At 45.2% G+C, this 27513-nt stretch overlaps 1 protein-coding gene and 1 long non-coding RNA gene across 8 annotated transcripts in view; one reads left to right on the top strand and one right to left on the bottom strand.

Annotated features, from left to right (window-relative positions):
- The window catches only part of KIAA1217 (KIAA1217 ortholog), a 447403-nt gene that overhangs the window by 274031 nt on the left and 145859 nt on the right, over positions 1-27513 (top strand). For 3 of the 7 annotated variants that reach the window (XM_053895904.1, XM_053895903.1, XM_053895905.1), the window contains exon 3: positions 14673-14753. The exons of the other annotated variants lie outside the window; for them this stretch is intronic. In XM_053895904.1, the coding sequence (XP_053751879.1) occupies positions 14673-14753 (81 nt within the window). The remainder of the gene's footprint in view (positions 1-14672; positions 14754-27513) is intronic. 7 annotated transcript variants of the gene reach the window in all.
- Positions 459-4303, bottom strand: LOC109256875 (uncharacterized). The gene is made up of 3 exons (XR_002075812.2): positions 4104-4303; positions 2814-2950; positions 459-2581 (listed from the first exon to the last, which is right to left on the bottom strand). It is a non-coding gene; the product is annotated as an uncharacterized LOC109256875 (long non-coding RNA).

Genomic DNA, 27513 nt, shown 5'->3' with positions numbered 1-27513 from the left:
TTTTAGGAAAGTCACCTCCTACATGTTCTATAGGATTTTGCACATAATGGAAACCAGAAGTCGCCAAGTTAACAGTCGATCTCAAGAATAAGCAGACTGAATTCTCATTCCTGTTCTGTGAGCACTGAGTTCAGTGAAAAGCAGTGATTTGGGGGAGAAATATGAAGCTCTGGTGAAGGGTAGATGGTGCTCTGAGCAAGTTACTGCTCCCACATTGCACACCCAAGCACGTGAAATAATTTGGGGCCTCACATGTTTATGGGAGGTTATGCTGATTATCACTAGAGGACTATTGCCTTTGTGATTTTGTGAAGGACATGTAACCTTGCTCGTTTGGAAGAAAAAAAAAAATGCCTGCCAGAATCAGCCAGTGTGGAATATAGAACACAATCCCTCTAGTCTGAAGATTCCCCAACATCTGTGTGTATTCTAAGAGGATATTCAAAGAGAGGCTGGAGAATGAGCAAAGCAAAAGTATTTATTGACATTGGACCATGTGCCAGGCGTGAGAATTATTTCATTTATTCCCCACTGAAACTCTACACGGTGGTATTCCCATTTCGTAGATGAGAAGCCTGAGGCTCAGTCAGGCTAACTTATCTGGTGGACAGTGTATCGAGGACGATCTGCTTCCAAGCCTATGCCCTTTCCAAAGCAGCCCCCTGCTCCCGGCCGGCCTGTTCCACCGGGCACGCTGATATGGAGCCTCCCTTGTCTAACCTGGGGCGGTCCTACCTTCCCTGCTCTGGCTGTTGGAATGTGCATGCCAGTGTCTGAAAGCCATTAAGGAAAATGAGTCACTTGCTGGATGCATTGAACTCCTTTTGATTATGAGAGCTTCATGGAGAAATAAAGTACCAAATGATTTTTCTTCGTAAAAAGAATTGAATCTCTCTCCTGAGTAGAGATTGTTGGCAAGTTCACGTGCAATCATGGTCAGCAGAAAAGAAATATAAGCAATAATGAAAAGCTTGTGGACTCGGAATGCCTTTAGCCCCCAGAGCTGAAGAGCAGGCCTTTGGGGAATGTTGTAGAGAGGATCCAGAATTGGGGCATGCAAAGAATTTTGGTCTTGGAGGAAAAGGCAGGGAACAGAGAATGAAGAGCTGGAAAGCAAGCGCGATGGATGGTTACTCTTCACCCCTGGGTAAGGTGGTGTGAATTGCTTTTGTTTCACCCCTTACCCCCCAAATAATTTCTTTCTGGTGAAGAAATATTTTTGAGGTAACTCATTACCTTTTGGCTCTAGGCCTGGAAGCCTCAGAAGTTAAAAGTAATTTTATATGCTACAGATGCTTCCTGGTTTTAAAACTGACCTGGCTTCTAAACGATGATGACATCGATGCTATAGGATAATACTCTTCCATACCAGTAGCAGCTGTGGGGGACTCTTTACAAACTTAGGGGGAGGGGAGGCAGTCCGATTTAGATCATGGGCTGACCGAACGGAAGATATTTGGCGTGATTTCCATCGTAGGTAAAGATAAATTGGTTTTGTGTTCTAGTTCCGAGACCGCGCAATAGACAGACCCGCCTTTGCCTGGTGGTACTTTTAAAAACTCTTAGTATTGATTCCATACTTTTGATGTGTTTTCATGACCAGTTCAGACTACCCAAGCTGTAAAACACCAGTCATTAAGAAAAACTCTCCATCAGAGAAGAATCAAGGAAATTCTGCTTCCATTATTTAAGTTTTGACATCTCTGGAGGGACACAGTAAAACTCTTTCTAGCCATTAGTAGTTGACCTTGAAATAGGATACGTATTTCCTCTGTAGTGTGCTCACTAGTCTCCGTTTTATTCCTGTAAGCACGGAGTTAAGTGACAGAAACAAAAGGAACTTCATAAAACCTTGTTGCCAAATCCTGTCCTCCTCTATTCATTGGAGCTAACTAACAGTAAACAGGGGATTTTGATGGTATTTTATGTATTTCAACTGTTACTTCTTGAAAGAGTGGATATGTGACTTGTAAATAGGTTGTTGGAATCCACCTCTTCAAAAATTCCCATCTGGCTTCCTTTCTTCCCCTCTAGTGCCCTCCTTTTCTTCCTGCCTCGAGCTCCATGCTTTTCTGGAGCTCCTGAAGTCTCTATAACCTCACCCTTCCCTCACGATCCTAGGTCAGCACTCCTTTGTGTCTGTTTGGTCATTTGTGGGCGGTGGTAGGTGGGCCCCGCCCCTTTGTGTAAGAGACACGCCCACAGAGTCTCATCCATGGTCTAGCTTGTTGCCCATTATGAAGCGGGAGGTTCGTCCTGTAGGGGAGGGGAAGCCAGGGAGCCGGGGAGAATACAAGACCTTTCCTCACCTTGCACCTAGGCTCACGAACTCAGCAAAAACAAGGAAGGAAGGAACAATTGCCTTGCACACTTTATTTCATTTCTGGATCCCTTTTCCTGTATCCTATCAAAATCTCCTCTCTGCTAAATTATTGATACGAAGTTTTATCTGGTACAGCTGCTGCTGTCTCTCCCCAGGGGTGTCTTCACTTTGAATAATGGAGTTAGTTCAAAGCCCCTGCTTAGCCAGTCAAGGAGCTGTGGATTTGCAGGGTTCAGCTGGCAGGTTGGTGTAATGTTCCTGGAACAAGAAGGCTTCTTGGTTTCCATGAAATCACCCTCTTCCCCCATGACCGACCACAAGCCACTACCCTGCTTGCTCACATGGCTGACCTTGCCCTTGTGGTTAATGAAAAGGATACGAGTCTACACATGCTGGTGGCTGGCAACATAGCAAGAAGAAGTTCTGCCTGGGAGTGTAATGCAGCCCAGGGCCGGGAATGGGCCTTCTGGGTGCCCTTGGGATGGATCACCTGCCAGGTGGCCTGCTTTGCTTCATCCCAGGGTGTCAAGTGTGACCATCAGCTTAACTGGGTGCTGTCGAAGCCCACCTTCCCCATCTGCAACACTGTTTGCTCCACTGGAGTGGGAAAGAGGCCAGTGGACGAATCTACAGCAGAGCCAAACGTTGGATTACACTTTACCCATAAGTCTCTTCAGCTGACCTAAGAATTGCATTATGAATGGGGAGGGCAGGTGACTTGCCGAGATAATCCTTGAAAGAGAGATTGCGTGCGTAGAAACTCAACCTCCTTTCCGGTGTTCCACATGGAGTAATCATGGACCACATAATAGCTTTGTATTTCCCTACTATTAATTGCAAGTTTTGTGTGCATACTTGAAGTATCAACTTAAAAACAGTGCTTTACCTTTCTCATAAACAGGCTCTGATCTGCCTATTTTACATTATGGTGGCCAGAGCACCACCATTCTATTAAAAATATAATGTTGTCGGGGCACCTGGTGGCTCAGTCAGTTGACTGTCCAACTGTTAATTTTGGTCGGATCCCAGGGTGGTGGGATTGAGCCCCCCGTCAAGCTCTGCACTGAGCATGGAGTCTGCTTAAGATTCTCTCTCTCTCTTTCTCTCTCTCTCTCTCTCTCTCTCTCTCTCTCTCTCCCCTGCTCGCACTGTCTGATAATAATAATAATAATAATAATAATAATAATAATGTTTTCTTATGCCAGCCAATCAAATGCTCTATCTGTTTAAACTCTGTCCTCCACTCTGGATTTGAAAGCTCTTTAGTGACCTCTCAAAGTCAGCCCTGTGTTCAGGTCAGTGTCATACTAGCAGTAAATGAAGAATCAAGGTTATTCTTGCTCTGCAGTCTTGCCTTAAAAGAGTGAGTTACCATTCCTAGAGGCAAAGGAACCGTGCTGTGCTTTGGTTACACATATGCAAGTGGGATTTATTAGCTTTGGGAAGGAAGCAGAGGTCATCATGATACTTGGTAAATTATGAGAGGGGGTCAGAGGGTCAGAAAGAGGGAGCTTCCCTGCCAGACATCCCTGGCTGAGAGTTGAAATACCATGGAACAGATAGTTCGAAAATTATGAGCAACCTTCTCAACTTTGTCCTAGACCCTCGTGCCTGAGAGTACGAACCAAAGGAGGGAGTATAGCTTTGCAGGGATCTGGGGTGGGGGGGTTGTGGAAGGGGGAGGATGATAGCTGGCCAATCTTGCAGGGTTCTACAGTGAGTACTAAAGGTTGAAAGTAGTGTCAAGGACTCCCCAAAAGCCTGGAATGACCCCACATACCTGCACATCAGCCTCAGACCCACCGCGGCCTCTCGGATCTTCCGGGTGGAAGAGGAGAGAGATGTTCACACCAACAGGAAGTGCTCATCTCGATGATGCGGTTTCCTCTTTGCTCCCTCCCTGAGGGTCTCCCCCTCCCCTCCCTCCACCTCAAAACGGCTGAACCAGCTGCCCTTCAGACAGGCTTGACATTCCAGTGCTGCCACTGCCCCGTATTCTGAAGGACAGGAGGTGGGGCAGCCTAGGTAGATGGTCCAGACGGAAATGCCTGTGAAGTCACAGGGTCACCCCGACACCCACGTGGGGCTCGTGTATGGTCAAACACCGCCTTGACAATAGCACTGTGTTTTGCTTGTGAACAACGGTTTCTGGTTTTCTCTCTGTGTCCGCCTAGTCCTCTTTGTGTTGGTTCTGTCCTGTATTTTCGACTTCTTTCTGTGAAGCTTTGATGGGAAGGTTCTGCAGGTTCCTACACTTCTGGAAGGGCCGTTGATAAACTTAAATGTTTTCTTGAAAGCCTATTCGTGGCACGAGCCGGGGCCCCGCGGAACATTTTTGAGCTGTGATTTGCACTGCAGCTCCAGAAACTACCATGCCAGTGGCGCTAAACAGGAACTATACGACTTTTAATTTTGCTGAGGGGCTCGTTTCTCTCTCTTGATCTCACTCTCTCAGTTTTTCAGTGTAGGGCCAGAGGCCGTTCGTGTACTTTGAGACTGTTTTCAACTTTTTGCTCCTGCTATTTCCAGGCAATTAGCAAAGCCCGTTTAGAGTTGAATTGTTATGTGCACACATTCTGTTTTAAATTCATTGTTGTCAGAGGGATGTATGTTAAACGTCAAGAAGAACTCCTAGAATCCAACCTTTTGCTTCAAAAGATTGAAGTCTTTACTTATTTTATCAACAAAAGATTTAACTAGATATTAAAAATGACAACAGGGGCACCTGGGCACCTCAGTTGCTTGAGCACCTGACTTTGGCTCAGGTCATGATCTCAGGGTTCCTGGGTTCGAGCCCCATGTTAGGCTCTGTGCTGACAGCATGGAGCCTGCTTTCTTCGGATCCTCTGTCCCCTTCTCTGTACTTCCCCCGCTCTCTCTCTCTCTCTTTCTCTCAAAAATAAACATTGAAAAAAAAAAGACAACAAATAGTATTCATCCAGCTAGAAGAATGTATGAACTCTAGTAGATTCAAAATCATGCCGGAGAGCTGTAGCTGGGTTGTTGTTTTTTTCTTTTTGCTTCTCTACAGATTATTTTCCTTAATTGCAATGTTAAAAATACTAATTTGTAATTATGGCCCCAGTTATGTTGTATTAATTATAATTACGATGTTTTATCACACAGACTAGCAACTGATGATGGCCCTTGTCTGTTTAAATAATATCAATCTGTCTTTGAATTTAAGAAATGGCATCACTTGCTTATTTAATTGATGTCAGCAGTGAAATGGAACTGTCAAGAATAGTTTTTGTGTCAGAACACATTTTTATCCCAATAAAGCTTATAGCTTTCACAATAAATTTCAACCCCCAAAATATACTTGGCTATTTCTGGGAATTGATCAACCAGAAACTGGGAAATGAGGCCAGGCTCCAGCACTGAGCTCTTGGGTGATAAGGGCTGATGAGGGCCGGTGGGTTGGCTGAGCCCAGTCCGTGGAGCTCAGCATACCTACAACAGCATAGAACTAGAGATCAAAGCCGCAATTACCTTGAGGTCAGGAGAGGTCGCAGCTCCACAGGCAGGTGGACCTTAGGGCCTCCAGTCAGCAAGTCTCCCAGCCCAGACCCCCAGCTGGAGATGGGGGTGCCAACATCCACCACCATGATTTTTCTCTGCTCCTGGATTGAGGCTATGTGTTGAAGGTCTAACATCCCTGGAGTGGACAGAGCCAGACCTCATGCTTTAGCAGCAAAGCATTCTAGGAACTCTGGTCCATGTGTGCATGCCTCCAGCTCCCTCTCCATCATAAAAACACTACTGCACTGTTATTATTAGAGTTTTACACTCAACAGTGCTTTTGTCTGATTTACCTCGTTCACGCTTCTTGGTGACGTTGTGAGGTAGGCAAGATGGTCGTTGCCATCTTGGAAAGGGGAAAGTGAGACTTAGTGGTTTAACGGATCCAATTCAAAGCCTAATGTCAGCTTAAGTCATTTATTCAGAGGACAACAGTGAATGAGTGCTGAACGTCTTCCCACCTGCTCTTGGAGCTACACGCTAGACCTTCCTCAGTAACGACTGTGTGTGGAGCACTCTGGTGTGGCCAAGGACGTTAGGAGGCAATATGCTTTTGGAGAACCCAAAGCTAAGATCTGCCATAGAGGTTGAATCTAACTCTGCGTTTTATACATCAGGAATTGAGGACCAGACAGATGTCTAAGTTACACTGAATGCTCAGCAAAGCCTGTAGAACCCACATTCCAACTCTTTGCCCAGTGCTCTCTGGACCGCTGAGCCTCACGTCTCCCTCATAGAACAGCATTGGCCATTATTCCATAGATATCGCATTTATATCACCGCCAACCATTATGGAAACTTCTAGAATAGATGTTGTGTGAAAAGGCCAGCATTTCCCCATCTTAGGTAGGGGAAGACGAGATGCTCAGAGGCATCCTTCTGCTGGCCTGGTTCCCCTTGCTTATGGGGGAAGTTTGTCGAGATCTAAGAGATTCTGGCCTCTGACTGTTTTCTCTGGGAGAACAGGGAGAATCAGAAATGCGGTGCCTTCCCGAATGGTTTCTAAATGATCCCATTTTTTATCCTACTTTCCCCCCTATTAAAATTCTTACCTTGAGTTACATCTCAAGTGCAAGAAGGCTGCTTCCAAAGCAAGGCCCGGTCAGAAGATGGCCTGACGGAGCCAAGGGTCAGCTGGAACAAGGATGAAATGTATTACAGAGGTTTGGCATAATGAGGGAGAAATAGAAATCTGGAGTTCAGAAGCTCTCTTTTTCTTAGGAGCTTTGAGTCTTCTTTGTGTTTAGTATTCCAGGGGAGAAGGGTTTGGTGGAAATTGAAGGGAAATGCTGCCAGACAGAAATTCCATATCAGATAGACATTTGCCTCCTTTCAAGAAGGTGTGAGAGTAGCCATGAAGCCTTAAGGCACAGGGGAGTCAGAGTGATGGGTTGGAATGCTCTCGATGGAGCATGAGCAGTGGCTGGGGACAGACCTGCAGGTTGGCTGGGGAGGCTGATGTGAGCGTTGGGTGAGTTTCTGGGCCAACTCCTTGTGCCTGAACCCCTCAGACCTGAGGTAGTTTACAGACCAGGAGGTGAGCCCTCAAGGCAAGCAGACTGCCAAAGTCAAGGCTCCCCAAACACCAATGCCTCCTTCACAGCCTTTCTATTCATTCTGGAAGTGAAGTCAGCACTGGAGACATCCCCGCCTTCCTGGTGCTTAAATGGAGGGCGAGGTGGCGCAGAGAAGAAACAAGCAAGTAAGTGATATATCTAGTCTATCAGGTGGCATTTAAGTGCTGTGGAAGAAAACCAGGCAGAATTCTCAAGGAACTGGTCGTCCTGATGTCCATAGATTGTGTGCAGCGGGGCAGTTCCAAGATATTTGTCACCCTTGTGGAGCTGACCTGGGGTAACTCTTCTCAGCCATTTTATATAACACTATGCAGGGCACTTCATTTCCATTTTTTTCTTTGTTCAGCAGCAATGTGGAGGAAAGACCTCTGAATAAAGCCCTCTGAGATCTGTTAATGAGCCAACAGTCTCTTATACTAGGTAGTCGATGCATTTGTGTATCTTATTGCGAGCCAGCATTCCGTTGTATGCAGAAAGAGACGAATGTATTTGGTTTTGGTTTTGGGTGTTTTAAACATCAGGCTCCTTACTTCCATTGGAGTCATGACAACACAAGCACAGAGGCGTTCAGACGCTTCCCTTGGCCACAGACGAGCTCAGGCTCTTATTACGCCAGGTACTGCGTTTTTAATTTTTTTTTTTTAACCTTTATTTTTGAGACAGAGAGAGACAGAGCATGAACGGGGGAGGGGCAGAGAGAGAGGGAGACACAGAATCGGAAGCAGGCTCCAGGCTCTGAGCCATCAGCTCAGAACCCACGTGGGGCTCGAACCCACGGACCGCGAGATCGTGACCTGAGCCGAAGTCGGACGCTTAACCGACTGAGCCACCCAGGCTCCCGGTACTGCGTTTTTATATGCTAGGCACAGATTTAGCATTTTTTCATAAACTATCTCATTTCATACAGCAAAACAGTAACACAAATATTATTATTACTATCTTTACTACTTTAAGGACGAGGAAATGGGGTGCCTGGGTGGCTCGGTCGGTTAAGTATCCGACTCTTGGTTTCAGCTCAGGTCATGATCTCACAGTTCATGGGTTAGAGCCGCGTGCCGAAGCCTGCTTGGGATTCTGTCTCTCCCTTTCTCTCTGCGCCTCCCCTGCTCACTTTCTCTGTTTCTCTCTCTCTCAAAATAAATAAACAAACTTTAAAAATTTTTAAAAAAAGAAAAGATGAGGAAACCACACATGACACATGATAAAGGCAGCATTTTCAGGGTAAAGTGCCCAAGGTCTGAGATGTTAGGAGTTGAACTGGAGGCTCAAAGCCAGGTATATCTTTCCAAGAGTGATACCGCCAATCATTGTCCTAAGTTCACTGTAGAATTACTTGGAATTCTTAGGAAATTCAGAATTCCTAGGATTTTTGCCCTGAATCTTTTTCTTTTTGAGATGTGTCAGCTTTTTTTGTTTTGTTTTGTCCGTTTACCCTTGAGAGTCCCTGAGACTTTATCCTGTATTTTAAGTTTATCGTTAATCAATTATAAAACTGAACATGACTCACAAAGTCTCACAAAACCTACCTAATTTTATCCCATCTTTAATGTTTTAAACATTTTTAGAAAAGAATTATGTTACAATTGGGTCTCTCAGTTGAGTAACTTTTTTTTGTTTGTTTTTACCCCAAATAACCTGAAATTATGTTGGTCTCCAAGTTACTGATAGAACTGTGTGTCCTTAGGATCAAATTACTTCTAAGATGATTTCCGCAACATTTGCTATTGTTGTGTTCTTTAGTTTTGTGTTATGGGAGATACTGATTTTCATTTGTTCAATAGCAGCTTCATTAAATCTATTAGATTTGCAGAAATCAACTCTTTCTGCTGTCATTGGTGTTAATGACACAAATGGTCGCCCCATTTTAGTTTTCCAGACTGGGTACCTCCAGCCAAAGTGAGCAGTCTAAGGGACTCTGAGGCATTTTGAAGAGATGAAGGTGGGCTCAAAGCCATCAGTGTGGAGTATGTCTTGCTTCCTCTCAAGTTCGGGATTTCAGCTGCTTCCTTCCATCAGGCCAGAGGCTGCATTTATTGTACTCGTTAAGTTCGCGGCGCCCCCTCGTGGTGCAACTGATACATAGTCAAGGTGAAAAAACAAAATGTTGGCAAGCTTGCAAGTGATAAAAAAAAAAAAAAAAAGGCTGTGCATTTAGATAGGATCTTATTGTTCTTCCCATTTTTAAGCCTGTCAAATGTGTAAAATCTTGTTTTCCGATTTTGGTTTAAATTCATCTGTAGCTGTTTATATCATATTCAGTGCTTCATTTTGGGGAGGGAAAAACAAATCAGAAAAGCAAGCTCAAATCCCAAATCCCCCACAAGTTCAAAAAAATATATATACATATTTTTTTAACGTAAGAGTAATACATGTGCATTCTGGAAATACTGGAAAGAACAGATAAAGAGCAAAAGAATCACTTATGATCTCACAACCCACATGGATTAACATTGGGTTAAATGTTCACACACCCATTATATGTGTGACCTTCATTCTGTGTTGTTACAGAGTCTGCTTCTTCATCATTGTTAGTAGTTGCTTAGTTTGGTGGGTTCCATTGCGTACCTGCTTGTGGATTATTATAGATTATAGATTTCCTTAGAGTCAGTTGCTCAAAATAGAATGGCTGAATCGAAAGGATATGCAAAATTTTAAGGCATTAGATACGTACTTCCTAGTTATTGTAAGTAAAGCATCTTCTGGGGAATGCAGTTTTTTTTTTAAATAAACGTTTCAAGTTCCTAGCATTTGCCTTCTTACTCTGTGCCAGGAATTGTGTCTCTTGGTTTCCGTGCCTCGATCCCATTTGATCCTCATAACAACTATGTGAAGTAAATACTGTTATTGTTCTCGCTTTCCAGATAAGGAATGTCAGGCTTACAGGAATTAAATAGCTGCTATGTGTTTCCAAGAGCAGGAAGACAGAAGGCTTTCAGAAATTGGATCAGAATAGCACTTTGCATCCCTTGAATCTGGAACTAAGTGGAAACTAATACTGATAATTCTCCATTGGTAAAATAAAGAACAAGGGTGTTGGCAATAAGAGAGGAGGAAGAGGAAATACGGGTCTGTAAATTTAGAAACATGATGAAAATTCTAAGTTAAGACTCTGGCAATTAGATCTTCTTGTTAGAAGAAGGTACAATGGACAACTCCGTGATTACTGTATAATTACAAACTCTGGGGAACCCCTAATATGGACGTGTTTTCGCTAGATCTTGTCATTTTTTTTCATGAATACATTTTCTTTGACCACAATAGTCTTCAGACTGCTTCAATTACTCCTAAATAGTCAAAAGTTGACTAGAAGGAAAGTGTATCATAAAATCTTCCATTTCTGGATAAAACCAGAACCTTTTGCGAGCTTTTCGATTTTGGCAAATCTCCAAAGTTCCTTATGGTTTTTCTCTCACTGTTACTCGCTAGGGACCTACATTTGCCTTTTATGACTGCCACCCATATTCTTCTCTTTTCGTATTCTTATGTAATTATCTTTATTCTAGAAGCTCAGGAAGATACAGAGCAAAAGAAAGAGAATGAATAGTGCTCATCATTCAGGCTGTTAGAAATACTGTGTGTGTTGTTCATTTTTGGTTCTCTTTGTCATTACTCAATATTTACTATTCCTGATCTGCCCTTCTCAGGCTCACCAGCACTGTCTTTATTCTTGAGGAAGAGATTTTGAACCTCTTTCTCTTCCTGCTGCATTTAGCCTTTCAAAGACATCTTGAGCACCAGTTAGTGGAACGACCACCTGTGTCGTTTCCCTTGACCATTTTCTTCTTATGATGCCATCGGATTTATTAGGAATCTTTGAAATACTCAAAATTTCCTTCTGTTTAATTTTTATGGCATTATCATGATGCAGCTACAGCTGTTTCCTTGAGGTCGTGGGCCTTGCCGTTACATTCCCTTATCTTGATGTGGCCTCGTGATGTCCGTCAACTACTGATCGCCATTATAATTCTCTGAAGTGACTCGGAGATGCTCCTTCCCCACCCACACTGATTTTTTTTTTTTAGGAACAATTTTCTGTTTTATGGTCAAATCTATAAATCAGACTTCTAAGTTCTACACACTTGGTTTAACCGGAGTATGTGAGTGGCCTAATAAAATCCCATTCTCCTTCTACACTTCCTTCTGCAGGGCTCGGAACCTATAGAGCCCGAAACATTTTGCACACGTATGGAACCTGCTGAAAAGTGAGGAGGTTTTCTGTGAGTTGAATTTTGTAATCCCGAGGAAATGGATGTCATTAGAGAGCTCGAGTTCCTGCAGACCCAATTGCTGGAACCCCTTCTGCGTGGGAGCCACCGACCGCATCTTTGAAGAAAGGCCTCCTGCCTCTCTGGCACCCCAGGGTCCTTTCCTGCTCTGATGCAGGACGGCTCTCCCAGCTTCTGTGTTTCCTCGACCTCGGGCAGTAAGGGCAAGAAAGGATGACCAGCAGAGTCGGTACTTGCTCGAAGTTGGAAGCCTTTGACCACTCCTGTGTTTGTCCCCCTACGTTCTTGGATTGCAGGCAGTCCTTGCCTAAAGCAGCTGCTTTAGCGACTTTCTTTGTCCCCCTTTTGTCCAAGTATTGTATTATTATTGTTGCAGGTCCCTCTGCTGAGAGCCCTCCTTCAGAGAGAGGCTGGGGTCTCTGCCCTCCTGGCAGCCACGTTGTTGGGGAACTGGTCTCCCCTCCCCCCTCTTGTTCTCCATCCGCGCTGTGCGGGGCTGGCTCTCTCTCGGGTTCTCTGCCCTCAGCCCATTTTATTTCCCATCTCCTTCGGATGCAAGTTCTGGTTTTCTGCACCCTTTTCTCCTTGCTTGTGCACAGCAGCTCTTCAAATCTATCATCCTGTTTTCATCTTGCACTTTTATTTATCATGCACCTACGGGGCTTTAGTATTTGTGATCTGCTTCAGATTTCTTTCGTAGTTGATGAAGCCTGTAAAGAATCAGAAGCCCTACAGCAACCCTCACCTTTCTAGGGAGAATATATTCACCTAGGAAAGGGCTTTTATGAGGTCAGTCTGGCTAATAGCTCTTCTAATGGTGTCACTCTCCTGTTCTCTTAAAAGTCCCTTTGAGTTCTTTGCCTCCCCCCACCTCCCCACTTCTGAATGCATTCTGGATAGACCATTTTAAGTACAGTTCTTGCCTAGAGACCTGTCTTTTGGCTTTGGGATGTAGCCCTCTGTATTCAAACGTTCTTTTCCTTGTAGGGATTTGTGTCTGATATGTGTGAAACCAGCTTGTAAATAATATAAAATTAGTGAGAAATAAAAGAAATACACATGTATACATCTTATCTCTGTATCTATAATGGTGGTAAGGACCGCAGATACCATATAATTCAATTATGACGATGTTTAGAGGCCGTGTATATTTTGGTCATATTCATATGGATACATCCGTATCCATGCAGTGATTGTAACAAGCGGGTGTCGAGCCAGGACATCTCACTGGCCGATTTTTTTTTGTTTTTTTTTACTTTTTCTTTTTAATTGTGGTAAAATACACATGACACAAAGTTTACCACCTTAACCACTTTTTTTTTTTAAGTTTTGTTTATTTTGAGAGAGAGAGAGAGAGAGTGTGTGTGTGTGTGTGTGTGTTTGAGAGAGAGAGAGAGAGTGGGAGAGAGACAGCATGAGCGGGGCAGGGGCAGAGAGAGAGGGAGACCGAGAATCCCAAGCAGGCTCCAGGCTGTCAGCCCAGAGCCCGACGCAGGGTTCGAACTCCCGAAACTGCGAGATCATGACCTGAGCTGAAACTATGAGTCGGGCGTTCAACCGACTGAGCCACCCAGGGACCCCCATCTTAACCAGTTCAGTGGTGTTAGGTGCGTGTTGTGCAACCAGCCCCCAGCACTCTTCGTTTTGCAAAACTGAAACTCTGTCCACGTCAAACAGCACCTTCCCATCCCCCTCTCCTCCCAGCCACTGACACCCGTCATCCTACTTTGTATCACTGAATTGACTACTCTGGGTACCTCACGTAAGTGGACTCTTTACAGCGTTTGTCTTTTTGTGTGCGGATTATGTTACTTCCTATAATGTTCTCAAGGCTCCTGCATGTTGTAGCGTGTGTCTGAATTTCTTCCCTTTCTGAGGCCAGATAATATTCATTACACATACACACCGTGTTTTGTTTATCCGCTCATCTGTTGGTGGACCCTTGCTTCCACTTGGGCCTGTTGTGAATAATGCTGCTGGGAACGCGGGAGTCATATTTCTTTGAGACCCTGCTTTCAGTTCTCACTGGCTGATTCTGGATTCAGGAGTGAGTCATCTGCTCATGAGGATTATGGAAATTTTCATTTTTAGAAAGACAGAAAGGTATTTCCACCGTGATTATTTAAAAAACGAAGTTGTCCGAGGGGTGCCTGGGTGGCTCAGTCGGTTGAGCGTCTCACCTTGGCTCAGGTCATGATCTCGCAGTTTGTGAGTTCAAGCCCCACTTCGGGCTCTGTGCTGACAGCTCGGAGCTGGAGCCTGCTTCGGATTCCGTGTCTCCCTCTCTCTCCGCCCCTGCCCTGCTCGCACTCTGTCTCTCGCTCTCTCAAAAATAAATAGACATAAAGGATAAAGTCCAAAAATTGATCAGGGGATCAGTGAGAATTGAAATATTTACATACTGGCAGAGGAAGCATAATAAACTGAAGACACACACTCCAGGGTCACCCAGATTTCAGGGACAGAATTTGTTCCCTCATCTGTGATCCTGATCTTCTGTTCCTGCAAGTATTCACATTGGGTGTGATCATGAAAGTCTTGTCATCCTGCATGGCAGAGCCCAGGTGCAGAGCACTGAGCTCACAAGCCAGTCTTGAGAGAAGCCCAGTGGCCATTCCCAATCAAGATGGCAGGCGGGGCTCACCACCAAACTGCACTCAGACTAGGAAAAGTATTTCAATCTGGTTTGGCAACTCTCGTAGCTTCCCTGCAGCCTTGGGAGACAATTGGCCAATGTGACATATTCTCAGATGACGCGGTGAATTTAGATAGGCTTGTGGCAAGATGTTTTAGGGGAAACTCGTTGCCACGCGGGGCTTGCTTTTGCCATTTCTTTCTAGAATGTAAGGGTGGGACTGTCACTGTTTTCTCCTTCCTTGAGGGGGACAGGGGTTAACTGCTACATTTACATCGTGAACAAATAGATGGTCGGTCCATTTTGGTCAGCCTATTCTTTTTTCTCATCATGTTTTCACCCCTTTTCTTTTCTATCTTTTTTTTTTCTCCTTTTCTCCTGTTATACAGGCTTTGCAGTGCATGCTGATCTCTCTTCAGGCAGAACTTGACATTCAAAGGTACTTGATGAAAATTGAATCATCTCAGCGAGTTAGTACTCCTTTTCTTTCTCTGCATTGAGTTGCACCTCACCTCCTGCCTTTTTATTCCGTTGCGTGTGGCTTTCTAATCGGCATCAGCCACTAAACCAGATGGGCTGTACTTTTTCCCTGTCTCCCCCAAGCCCCGATTTAAACCCATCAAAGCCAAATGCTTGCAGCATTCTGAAACACGCGTGTGTCTTTCTGTGTTAACTGTGAGAGTTAATATGAAGGTGCACGCTAACTGCATGCCTGCTTCGAAATACTTCGTTTGCTTTCCACACACTGAGTTGCGGAGCCGGCAGGAATGTGGAGGCGAGTCAGAGATGGGGCAGCCATCTGAAAAGTGGGGCTCTGCGGCAAGCCTCCCTCCTCGCCGCCTTGCTCGAGGCAGAGTAGTCGTGGACGTCCGACAGAAACCACGTCATTCTGATAACCTCGGAGCACCGTGGCTCTTCCTTCACTCGGCCCCAGGACACCCGGTGCCGGCTCCTGATCGTGTTACTGACGTGCGTGTTAATAACAAGATGTGACAGCAACAGACACATTGATACAGGACTTACTCTGGGCCAGCCACCCTTCTAAGTGCTTTAAAAGTATTAGTTTCTCACAGCAACCCATGGGGTGGATGTACTGTGGTCCTCGTTTTACAAATGGGGAAACCGAGGCACAGAGACGTTACATTACTTGACCAAGACCACATAGTCGTGATAAGTAACGGGGTTGGCGTTGGACCCCAGGCCGTCTGGCCCCAGAGTCGGTTTTACTTATTTACTTATTTACCCACAGTCCTCGGTGCCCTCTGTGTCCAAACGGGGCAGTTTGGAACATGAAAATTGGAAAGGGTGGGAAGAGTTTCCAGCTCTTGGATACCTGGCTGGGTGCTGGGCGCTGTGCCCACAGACCTCTCGCACATTGCCACCCACGTCCTTTGTGTCCCTCCAGACGCGTGGCCTATTTCTTTCTCGTCTCCTGAGCATGTGCAGGCCAGAAGCGTTTGCTCTTTACCGTGAGGGCTTGAACCGTGAGGTTTAGGAAGCCTCCGGCAGACTGGCCTTTGTACAGAGGTGGTCTCTTTCCCATTGGTCAGTCTTCAGTGACCACACTGACCTCTTTCCCTTTCCTTTCCTTTTATTTTATTTTTTTTATTTTTAAAGTTTATTTATTTTTGAGAGAGAGAGAGAGAGCACGTGTGCGCAACCCAGGGAGGGGCAGAGAGAGCGGGAGAGAGAGAATCCCAAGCAGACTCCACCTTGTCAGTGCAGAGCCAGACTCGGGGCTCGGGCTCACGAACCTCGACGTGGAGACCTGAGCCCAAACCAAGAGTCAAGCCCATAGCCCACGGAGCCACCCAGGGGCCCCTGCCTTTCCTTTTTTAATAACCGGTCTCACTGGTCTTTTTGGGGGGTAACAAGCTCAAACTGGAAAGTTTGTCCCCAAGGGGACATTCAAGTAAAAGTTCGGCCAGACTTGCTACAGAGAATCATCGCCCCTCCCCCCACGGTCTCACTTACGATGGGGTGTTTACCTCTAATTTTTTCCCATGCTGCTTAATCATTTTCATGTTTCTGTAATTTCACGTTTCTATAATTCTGTAATTTCTATAATTCATTTAAAATGGAGCTTAATTATTTCCTTGCACACGTGTCGTGCGCTGAACAGGAGGGCAGGAAAGGAGAAAAATGTCACGCATGGCTTCTCCCTACAATTTAAAATCTGCCGCCATTTTAACTGTTCCTGTCTTCTTGCAGAATAGAGATTTAGCTTCATAATGTGGGATTCTCCATCATAAATTGTGCAGTGTTTGGGGTCCCTGCACTGCTGTCTTTCCTTATGCTTGAAAGAAATTCTCAGCACTGACTTTTTTTTTTTTTTTTTTTTTTGGATATATCAGCCAGTAATGGGATATTTGAAAGTCGTTTTGAGGGATTATTTTTTGAAAAGCATTTATACACAAGTTACAATGACAGTGGTGTATTTTGGAGGAACGGGATGTAATAAGGTTGGAAATTGATATTCTTCCTCCTTTTTGGTTAAAGGAGTAACGCTCAGCCTCGGAAGATGTCACGTCCTCTGGTTTGAAATTGGAAGTAACCATTTACTCATGTCAGGCGGGGTGGACACAGAAAGAGGGTGGTTGTATTCTCTTCTCTCACATAGGACCCCCCAAGCCGAGAGACCCCCACTGGATAGCTGGGAGCCCAGCCATCTAGAACCGCCCTCAAGAGAGCAGCTCTCCACAAGCGTAGCTAGATGCTTTCTATCATTTATAGTTGACAACTTCCTGAGCATTTTTTTCGTTGACTCCTCACCACATCTATATCAAGTAGATATTTTGATTATTTTGTAGAAGTGAGAATGAAGGTTCCAGAGAGCCTTCACCTGTGGTCACATTGCCAGTGCACGGCCAGATTGGAATCTGCATTCTGTAAGAACCGTGTGGTAAAGAGGAAAGTGCTTTCATTCTAAATCTTGTCCTCCGTGTTCCCAGACCCTGATGTTCTTTCTTATAGTGGCTCTAGAGGGGAAAAGAACCTTTACCCTGAAATTGTCAGAACTTTCACATGTATTTTTGCATTTGAAAAGCATTCCAGTGATATTGGGAGGGTGGCTGGTGGTGGTGATGGGTGTGTGTGTTTGAGTTGGAAAGTATCAGCAGATCCTACTTTCAAGAAGTCTGAAGAGGGTCTGGCCACAAGCACGGAAGGCATGGCCGCCTCCAATACCCCAGTGTCCCGCCTGGCCCAGCTCCCTGTGGCCTTCCTCACTGCAGGGGGACTGGGGACACCTTCAGATCTCCCAGGATAAGTAAGTCAAAGGAGGGGCCTCTGCTCACAGGGAAAGCCTCTCGTTTCACTACAATGTGGTTCAGCTCTAGGGGGCCCCACGTCCTCTCCAGAAAGGACTGCAGCCTGGGCCGTGAGGATGAATTCGCAAATGGCTTTGTTAGGAGGCCTTCTACAGGGCATATTTAGCATTCCTTGTTAGGCTGGTTGTATTTGACTTGAAATTTCAAAGCCCCCTGGCAGGCCCTTGCTTTTCATCACCCATAATAACAGCAGCCCTCACTCAGACACCTTTTATCCTGAAACCTTTGAAGTGCATTGCTAGCTCTCTGAATTGTAAAGGCATCTGTCCCTGCTTTGCTCAGACTTCTCCCAGGGAGGACAGTGGGAGCCCAAGCCTGTGACACTTACTTGTTTATAATGCACATCTTCTTGTTTCAAAATACAGGAGGGGAAAGAGAGAGAGAGAGAGAGAAATAATGAGTGAGTGATTCCAGGCAGCTTGCAGTCAAGAGACATCCACTCACGTGGATAAACTAAAAAATCTGAAGGCAAAATCTCAGAGGAGGTGGAGACAAATTTAGGACTATAGCTAACTGTGATTGGCTTGACCATTAACTTCAGGGTCAGCCTTTCTGATAGATTCGACATTTTACATACATTCTACATACTTCCCGTTATAGCACAGAGGAACACTTATTAACTGCTTCACGAGGGGAAGTCGTTTTCCTTGTGTTACACTCCACAAGTGCCATTGTTTTGCTCTTGCCTTCTGAAAAGGGACATCCATCCCCATAACAGACAGGGTGCATGAAGAAACGGCGTGTTCCTCGCCTGGCCTTTTCACGTGTATCAACTCCTTCAAGAGGAAAACACAACACTAAAGAGAACTAACTTCAGGAGTGTGTGTCTGAAGGGGGGGAGGGGGTCTGAGTTAACGAGATCCAGATTTGGAACTCGCTGATGGTATAACTTTGTAACCCCATGGAAGAATGCTAAAAGACAGAGGGAGTCAAGCTAGGCCTTATCTTCTTTCCAAAGTCTTTGTCTCATTGCGGCTTGGGAGGGAAGTCGGAGAACAGCCGGTTCAAGGTGCTGTTTCAGAAGCGAGGCCTGTGTCCTATTACAGGTAGGACACCAGGCGGGCAGGTGGCGGGTTGGCATCTAATCCTGAAAGTGGGAGAGGCCACCCTGCAAGCTGACCTGGGGAGGGGCCCAGGGCGCATCTGCTCCTTTAGGCACAAGCCTCGCAAAGGGAAAAAATGAGAATCATATCATCTACATACTACGAAGGGGTTGAAACATAGAAAATATTCAACAGACTGTAAAAAAGAAAAATTGCTAAAGTTCCCAATTTACCTGGAGTCAAATTTTAAGAGCCCTTGGGGCGCCTGGGTGGCTCAGTCGGTTAAGCATCCGCCTGCGGCTCAGGTCACGATCTCACATTCCGTGGGTTCGAGCCCCGCATCAGGCTCTGTGCTGACAGCTCAGAGCCTGGAGCCTGTTTCAGATTCTATGTCTCCCTCTTCCTCTGACCCTCCCCTGTTCATGCTCTCTCTCTCTCTGTCTCAAAAATAAATGTTAACAAAAAAATTAAAAAAAAATTTTTTTAAGAGTCCTAAAGTTAAGTTATAGTAATGGAGGCAGAACTGCAGATGGGAGGGGGGAGAAAAAGAACTACGGATGCAAGAATCATGTCTCCTTAAAAGGTAAAGTGCATTATCCGCATGTCCAAAAAATAACGGATGGCTTTTGGCTCTTCTTTCTTAGTTGTAATCTTTTTTGGACGTGGACGTCCACCCAATTCTGGATTCCTGCAGAATTTTGCATGGCATGAAAATGAAAATGTGTCTTCTTCGTTCCTGTGTTTTCCCCATGCATTTGAGTCCTCATGTCAGGGGCCATTTTAAGGATGAGTCCTTTTACCTGGAATCTAATCGTAAGGATTACACATGAGAAGACAGGCGTGGGTTTGAGTATCTTCAGGTCACCATAGACAAGAATCTTTCTGGCTTCTAAATGTTTTGTGAGACAGTCTTCCCTTCCCCTGATCTGCTCTTTAAAAATATCATGCTTAGGGGCGTCTGGGTGGCTCATTCGGTTAAGTGTCCGACGTCGGCTCAGGTCTGATCTCACAGTTCACAGGTTTGAGCCCCGCATCAGGCTCTGTGCTGACAGCTCACAGCCTGGAGCCTGCTTCGGATTCTGTGTCCCCCCACTCTCTCTCTACCCCTCTCCCGCTCATACTCTGTCTCTCTCTCAAAAATAAACATTAAAATTTTTTAAAAATATCATGCTCATTCTGTAAATCTCTGCTTTGCAGAAGGAATTTATTCTCATTTGGGACAAATAAGGAGGAAAGTATGTTACTGAGAATACTACCCTATAGAGAAAACCAATGCTAATATTTGGGGGGTATTGCTTCCATTTCTGAAGTTATAGTTGAAAAAAAAAATCCTTCAAAGACCCTGATGATGACTGTGTAATATTCCATTGTTTGGTTCCATGATACTTTTGTTAGTCAGCCTTCTATGTTACTCTAGGTTTATTTATTCTATTATAGATGTAACATATACAGATTCACTCCCTGACCCGCTAGTACAGAAAGTATCACCTTTCTAATTTTTGCAAATCAAACTCATCTGGTGTGACTTCAGCAATTATTGAGAAATTTATTCTTATCACTTGGGGTCATAAATCAGTCCTAAGGAATGCATCTAGTCCCATAAAACTGGGTAAGCTTGGAACCAGTTTCCAACACTGTAAGCATGCCCTACATCCGTCTTCCCCAGTGGGGACACTCCTCGTAAATGGAATCCAGATCTTCATAATTTGAAGAACACCATGGCGGCCACCACCACCACCAATAAAACTAGCATGCTCCAGCTGGTCCTGGATAGTCATTCATCCCCCCTTTTCCTGCCCAATTGGCAACCTTCCTCCTCACCCAGTGGAGGGTGGGAGGACACCACCATATTTATTTTCCAAACGCCTTCACCTCCTAAGTCCAATCTAGGGAGAAGGTCTTCCTGTTGGCCTCTGTAGCATAAAGACAATGTTAATAGACCTTCCCCTGGGAAGACCTTAGAACGCAAAGGCTTGGCAATTTTTTTCAGGAAATAAGTGACAGGAGTAGATGTTCCATAATTTTTTTTTGTTTGTTGCTGACAACTGAGAGGACAAGAGAAGTAATACCTCAAAAGATTCATGTGACACAGAAATAACGTGAAAGAGAGGATCTGTGTAGTGTGGTGCTTCTATAAATAATGAGGAAGCATCCTTTACGGCACCGGCTGTCCTTGTCATTGGTTTCTCGGCATCTGTAGAGGGGGCTTTGCAGGAGGAGAGGTGGGTGGCAGAGGGGTCCCGTGTGGCTCACGTGGCTCAGTGCCGTGCCTGCCTCGCTGTGTGGATGCCTGTGGCCGGCTCTAGACAGGGAGGCAATGGCCAGTGACTCCTTGGCGTCACTGCCCTTTTCATCTTTCTGATCTGATAACGAAGTAACACACACGGCGAAGGAAAATGTGGAGACGAAAGACACAGTTGTGCTTTGCCCAACTGCTGAGTCGTCTGATTTTACTCCAGACCAAACATCTTTCTGTTTTCACAGGTGGAAATCATGAAAAATGTCTGGGTACCCTTTTGGTGGAAAGAAGGGGGAAGGGGTTGAAACATTACCCTTGAAGAAACAGGGCATAAGCTGAGTTTATCAGGGGTAACTCATCAAAATAAATCCCAGAGAAAACGGGTCCCCTCGGTCCAAGCTGAGGAAGGGAAATACTGATTTTCAGAGCTAAACTTCAGACAGAAGGGACCTCTAAGAATCTCAGGTGTGCACGGTTGCAAGTTGGCGTCAAAGGGGGGCTTGTGCAGATATGCCCTTCCGGTCGCAAGGCCCAGAAGTTCCTGGTTGACTGGAAAGCTGGCACGTGTCCCCGAGCTGCTCTCATGGCACGCGGATATGCACTAAACAGTCAGTTGTGTGTGTGTTTACACCGACAGCAGGACCCTTTAGTGCTTGCACTCACGTTTTCTATTAAAAATAAAAGCTGATTGGGGCGCCTGGGTGGCTCAGTCGGTTACGCGTCCGACTTCAGCCCGGGTCATGATCTCGCGGTCTGTGAGTTCGAGCCCTGCGTCGGGCTCTGTGCTGACAGCTCAGAGCCTGGAGCCTGCTTCTGATTCTGTGTCTCCCTCTCTTTCTGCCCCTCCCCTACTCATGCTCTGTCTCTCTCTGTCTCAGAAATAAATAAACATTAAAAAAATTAAAAACAAAAACAAAATAAAAGCTGATTTCTTCTCCTCTAAGTCTTTGGCACCAGACCCACCCAAAACTTTCATAATTGTTATAAAACCAAGCAATTCTGTCTTACGTGTGGATTATAGTTCTCACGTCCACCTGACATGTTCTAGAACGCTGGATGTCCTCTGTCTATTCCCCAGCCTGGCCATCAGCAGAAGAATGGCCCTTGAGGAGACAGCGGCTTGGGTTTTGTTTTTCTGGCCCTCAGCCGCAGAAGTTGTGGGAAGTAGCCAAAGAGCCTTGCGGAGACCAGGGCCTGCTGCTTCCGACGCGCGCCTGGCTGTGGGTCCCAGGCTTACCTGACGGCAGCAGCCGGGCCACCTGAAGGGAGCCGATGTCGGCCGATGCAGATAACAGCCATCTGGGGTGGGTTTCCGTAAGGATGGAGGCAGGATGGGAGCCAGGTGTCCTCGGCAAGCTCTTGCCGTTCTTCCCATCCCCGGTTCCAAGCCCAGCAGACGCCTTAGAATTTGGAAACAAGGAGGGGCTCCCGGCTGGTTCAGTCAGTGAAGCATGTGACTCTTGATCTCAGGGTCATGGGTTCGGGCCTCCCCATTGGATGTAGGTATTAAATAAAAGAATTCAGGGGGGGCACCTAGGTGGCGCAGTCAGTTAAATGTCTGACTTTTGATCTCGGCTCAGGTTATGATCTCACAGTTTGTAAGCTCGAGCCCTGCATCCCCGCTTGGGATTCTGTTTGTCCTTCTCTCTGCCCCTCTCCCTCTCCCTCTTGTTCTCTCTCTCTTTCTCTCTCTCTCTCTGAAAATAAATAAATACACTTATTAAAATTTTTTTAAAAATAAAGTCATTTGTAAACAAGGAGAGGCAAAGAAGGAAGGCAAGTGATTGTGCTATGGTTTGTAGAAAGGACTCTGTAAGTAGAGAAACTTAAACTTTCCTTAGCGACAGCTCATTAATTCTCCGGAAGCCAGAGGAACATGGAGTAAGGATGAGAGAGAAAACGAAAGTCTGGGGATGATCCATTGTTGTTAACTTCTAATTGTTTGCACCTTGAATCTTTCACAAGAGTACTTAAAAGCCAGAAAGTTCTTTTCAACTCAAGTCAGAATTTTAACTAGGTTTGAGTCAAAAGCTCCCCAAGTACAAGAATTAAAGAGATTAAAGTGTCTGAATGTCGTGATCAAATTAACCAAGTCAGTTAAGGAGTCCTGCTGATCCTCGAACAACGCAGGGGTTGGGGAGCCGACCCCCCACACAGTCAAAGCTGTGTGTATAACTTCTGACTCCCCCAGAACAACCACTAATAGCTTACTATTGACTGGACGCCTTGCCGATAACGTAAACAGTGAACCCATATTTTGTATATTATATGTGTTATATTCTGTAATCTTACAATACAGTAAGCTAGAGAAAAGAAAATGGTACTGAGGACATCGTAAGGAAAAGAAAATATACTTACAGTATACCAAAAAATCCAGGTATGAGTGGAGTTGCACAGTTGAAACCTATTTTATCCAAAGTCAACTCTATTAGCATAATGAATTATTCCAAATACGTTTGAAATGTCATATTTCTGAATTCTCTGTGGAAACTGGGCACTAATTAGGATGATGTAAAACTTCAGGAAGGCAACGTTGAGTTTGGTTTTCAAAATATGACATAATTTGAAGTAACGTGAGTCACCTGGCTGACCAGACGCCTCACCGCTCCTGAAGGTGAACATATTATACAAAGCTACATTTGCAGGTTTCCTTTTCTGGATCTCGGCATTTCAACTTTGACTTCCAGGGGGTCCGAAAAATGGGAATGGAAACCCATCATCAAAGCCTCTAGCTTAAACTTGCCTTTCTCTTTGGCTTTGGTCTCCAAATACAACAGCAGTGTGAAGAATAAGAATAAATTTGATCTCCTCGTACAGCATAATGCTCCTGGTGAACATTTCAGCAAATATTTGTTCATGATGATAAAGTGCAAGTGTGGCAGTCTTTTAAAAATTAATGCTGTGCAACCATGTTGCATGCACTTGGGGAGGAAAGTGTGGAAACCTAAATCTTAGTGCTAGCTAAGCCGCACATTTCTATCAAGCAAGTGCAATCAGGTAAATAATTTGAAGGAAATCTTAGTAAACGAAAGTCTGAATGACAAGGTTTTTGCTTCTTTGTGTAGTGTGTATGTCTAAGTTAGGAAATTTTAAGTGTGTGTGTGTGTTGTTTTTTGTTTTTTGTTTTTTGTTTTTTTTTTTGAGAGAGAGAGTGAGAGAGAGAGAGAGAGCATGAGCGGGACAGGGGCAGAGAGAGAGGGAGACACAGAATCCGAAGCAGGCTCCAGCTCTGAGCCATCAGCACAGAGCCCAATGCGGGGCTCGAACTCAGGAACCAGGAAGATCATGACCTGAGCCGAAGTCAGATGCTTAACCGACTGAGCCACCCAGGCACCCCTAAGTTACGAGATTTTACTCCTGAAAGGACTCACTACCAACTAGTTCAGCCTCTGGTCTTACAGATGAGAAACTATGACTTAGTTAGGCTAAATACCACCCACTTTTTGGTAGGAGCTGAACTAGAGCCAGCGTCTCCAGACTCCTGGTTAAATGACTTTACCACTGACCACCAGCTCTGGAATCTTACAGACTTGGTCCCAGTTGCTTCACTTGCTAGTATTTCAGGCAAGTTGTGTAAATGATTTGTTTTCTCAGCGGTAACCAGTATCATGAAGCAGTGAGGGTTTAATGAGATTACCGTGTGTCGATCACAGTGAAGCAGGCATCAATTTGTTAGTCCCTGCTCGCTCCTGTCACCGTTTTCTAGAGGACCATTCTGTGCATGTTGCAGATGAAGCAAAGGGGGGAATCTGTGTGAAGCCTGTCACCCCAGCATCTCTTGGTGATAGAAAGCCCTCTTTGAAGAAGGGAAGACTAGAAAGGCTAAATGGAGTTCAGGTGGCCGGGTTTACACAAACCATCCCTTTGTGCATGACCCCAAAGGACTTCCCATTTGGGTTTGTACGTTTGAGGTCAGCTGGTGCTTTGGGGTAAACGTTTAGAAGGCTGTGATGGAAACAGAGGGGAGGATGGTTGGTATCATGGGTCTCCATGAAGCAGGGAGGGAAATGCAGCCTTCCAAACCCTTGAGTCCTGCTCATATGGCTCACATAACATTTCCACCATCCACTGCTCCACGCGTCCTCCCCAGTGAGGGTCAGCTCTCACTCAGGAGCTTAGGGCAGAGACTCCAAATGCCATGCTGTAGACGATGCCTGATGGAGACTTCGCCTGAGCCAAATGGGAATAACTCCCAACGTAAAGACTTCTTTATCAGGCCAAATCTGAAAGCGTGTGAGCATCCTGCCCCCCCCTTTTTTGTTATTGAACCTCTCCTTTCTCGTATAATAATAATAGCATACGCAGTGAAAATTTCAATAAGATATATTTGGGTGCCTTTGCAAAGTAACATCTTAGTAACCCTACATCATGCTTTTTAAAGAGATTTTTTAAAAAGAGTTTTTAAAGAGAGTTGACTCTATGAACTACAAAATAATGGGAACCAAACTCTGAAGAGTTTAGCTTTCTCCGTGTCTTATTGCTAATATTGGAAACACGCTAGCATCGTTAACAGCCCAGGCAGGGGAGCTGTTAGAATTGGTCTTTGTCAAGTGATGGCTTGTTGCAAGGCACAAAGTCATCTCAAACTAGTTTAAGAACCAAAATGGAAATAATTGGAAGGAATTCATGGGAAAGGCCCCCCACAATGTGCTGGAATCAGAAACCGAGATGCCCAGTGGCCCAGATAGATGCTGTCTGTCTTTCAGGTCACGAACATCTGTCTGTTTTCTTGAACAGATCTGCCTCATCCTTTCTCTGCACTCTCCCTGTTTCACATTCCCTGTCGATTTCAGCCATGTGTTCATATGGCCTCACATTTCAAATTCTCATGAGGCACTAATGAAATAGCTCCTGTGTCCCAGGTCTCCATGTTTAAGGGAGAGAATATGATTGGTCCAGCCCAAGTCATGTGGCTACTACTTGGTCCAATGAGCTGAGACTGGCTGGGAATGGGTGACTCTACACTTAATTGCTCATGCCAGTACATGCTTGAGAGTGAAAGGGCATTTCTACTAATAATCACACTGGGACAACAGGCAAAAGCAGGACTGTCCCCAGGTAGCTGCAGTGTCTGTCCATCCTAAGTATGGGACATGGGGCTTCAGGTGCTTATCCACGTGGGCAGGGAAGGATTCCTCAGAGAACAGGGACATCGTTTGGGGGCAGGAACTCTTTCAAAGATTGCTGAGCATCAAGTCAAATAACAAAAGTGAAACTTCTCCATGTGTTCAGTGTTACCAAAGAGGTTAGCAGGAGGCAAAATCCTGCCCCGGGGTTGCCTAGGGAAGGATACAGCTTGGCACTGCACTGCTTTGGACGATGTAGCTGTTAGTTCAGTTGAGACAACAGAGCGACATCATGCCTCAGCGTGCGCCCAGGGGAACAAGTCCCTTAAGGGGCCAGCACTTGTCCCACCTTCTCCTGTGTGTCCCCGAGTGCCTAAAGACCTGAGGACACGGGTGCAGGTGCGTGACTCCACTCAGGGCGTCTCTTAGCATGTTCACCCACGTTCTTCCTCCTCTCCTGACCCACCCTTGGGTGTCAACAGCTACTCCCCCAAACCCTTTCTGCACTCACAGTTAGTTCTTCTTGCCCAGCTGTTATGTATATATTATCCTTGGCCCCAAAATATCCCTTAAATGCCTTATGATCTCAAGAACCAGAAAGCAGTGCTTCTAACCCCGGGAGCCTAGCCCTGTGTTGCATACAGAGACCCTGTTCCGAATGCTTTTTGACTTTTCTTTCTTCGTATATCCAATCACAGAGTATCTGACACTAGTTAGTGTCAGCAATTTCCATTGTCTTTTCTCTGCACTAAATGATGTCTCAGCAGCGAGCTGGCATCTGGGAGGGGGTACCCTGTGAGGAGATTGCTAATATGCAGTGATAGTTTGCAGTGGGAAAATGAATGACACAGAAAAAAGAGAGGAAATTTATATTTGGAACTAAGTAGCTGTGTACAGGAAGTTAAAAAAAAAAAAGATTACCCCTTATATTTCTATTTTTATGCACACTACCACCACGATGACCCTGTACAAGAAATAGAAATTTGATTCTGATTTTCTTCGAGGATTATTCCTTTTTGCAATGGAAAATGACAACTCATCAACTGGACCGTAGCTGCCGTGGGTTGCAGAGATGACCACACGGCAGAGGTCATCGACGTGGCCACGTTGCTTCAAGTAATATTATTTCTTGGCTATTTTGCTAAATCGAATGTGTAGTCTTTTTTTTTTTTTTTTTTAAGTCACAGTGAGGACATCTTACCTTCATATTCTGCTGAGTGTAGCAGCCAGGTAACTACTTCTTTGGAGACCCTACGAATGTATCTAGACCTTGGTGAGCCACACAGTGATTTAAGGAGGATTTTTCTAGTCCAGTAATATTCTCACAGGGTGCCAAAGCCAGATCCCAATCTTTATTACAGAAGCAGACTTTATGGAAAATAAATCTGGGAATAAACCACGTTGGGGGCTTGCGCACAAGAATTAACCCAAAGAGACAATTTCACTGTTAATGGCTGTCCTTTCTGGCAAGTAATCTGCGCTGAGAGTTTCCTGTGGAACACCCAGGTTGATCCTCTCCCGGAAGCCACATTCCACACTTTAGGGAGTGTGCT

This window comes from Panthera pardus, unplaced genomic scaffold (genome assembly GCF_024362965.1).
Source record: "Panthera pardus isolate Hobbes unplaced genomic scaffold, ASM2436296v1 HiC_scaffold_6, whole genome shotgun sequence".
NCBI classification, from domain to species: domain Eukaryota; kingdom Metazoa; phylum Chordata; class Mammalia; order Carnivora; family Felidae; genus Panthera; species Panthera pardus.
This window is presented reverse-complemented; position numbering and strand designations above follow the sequence as displayed.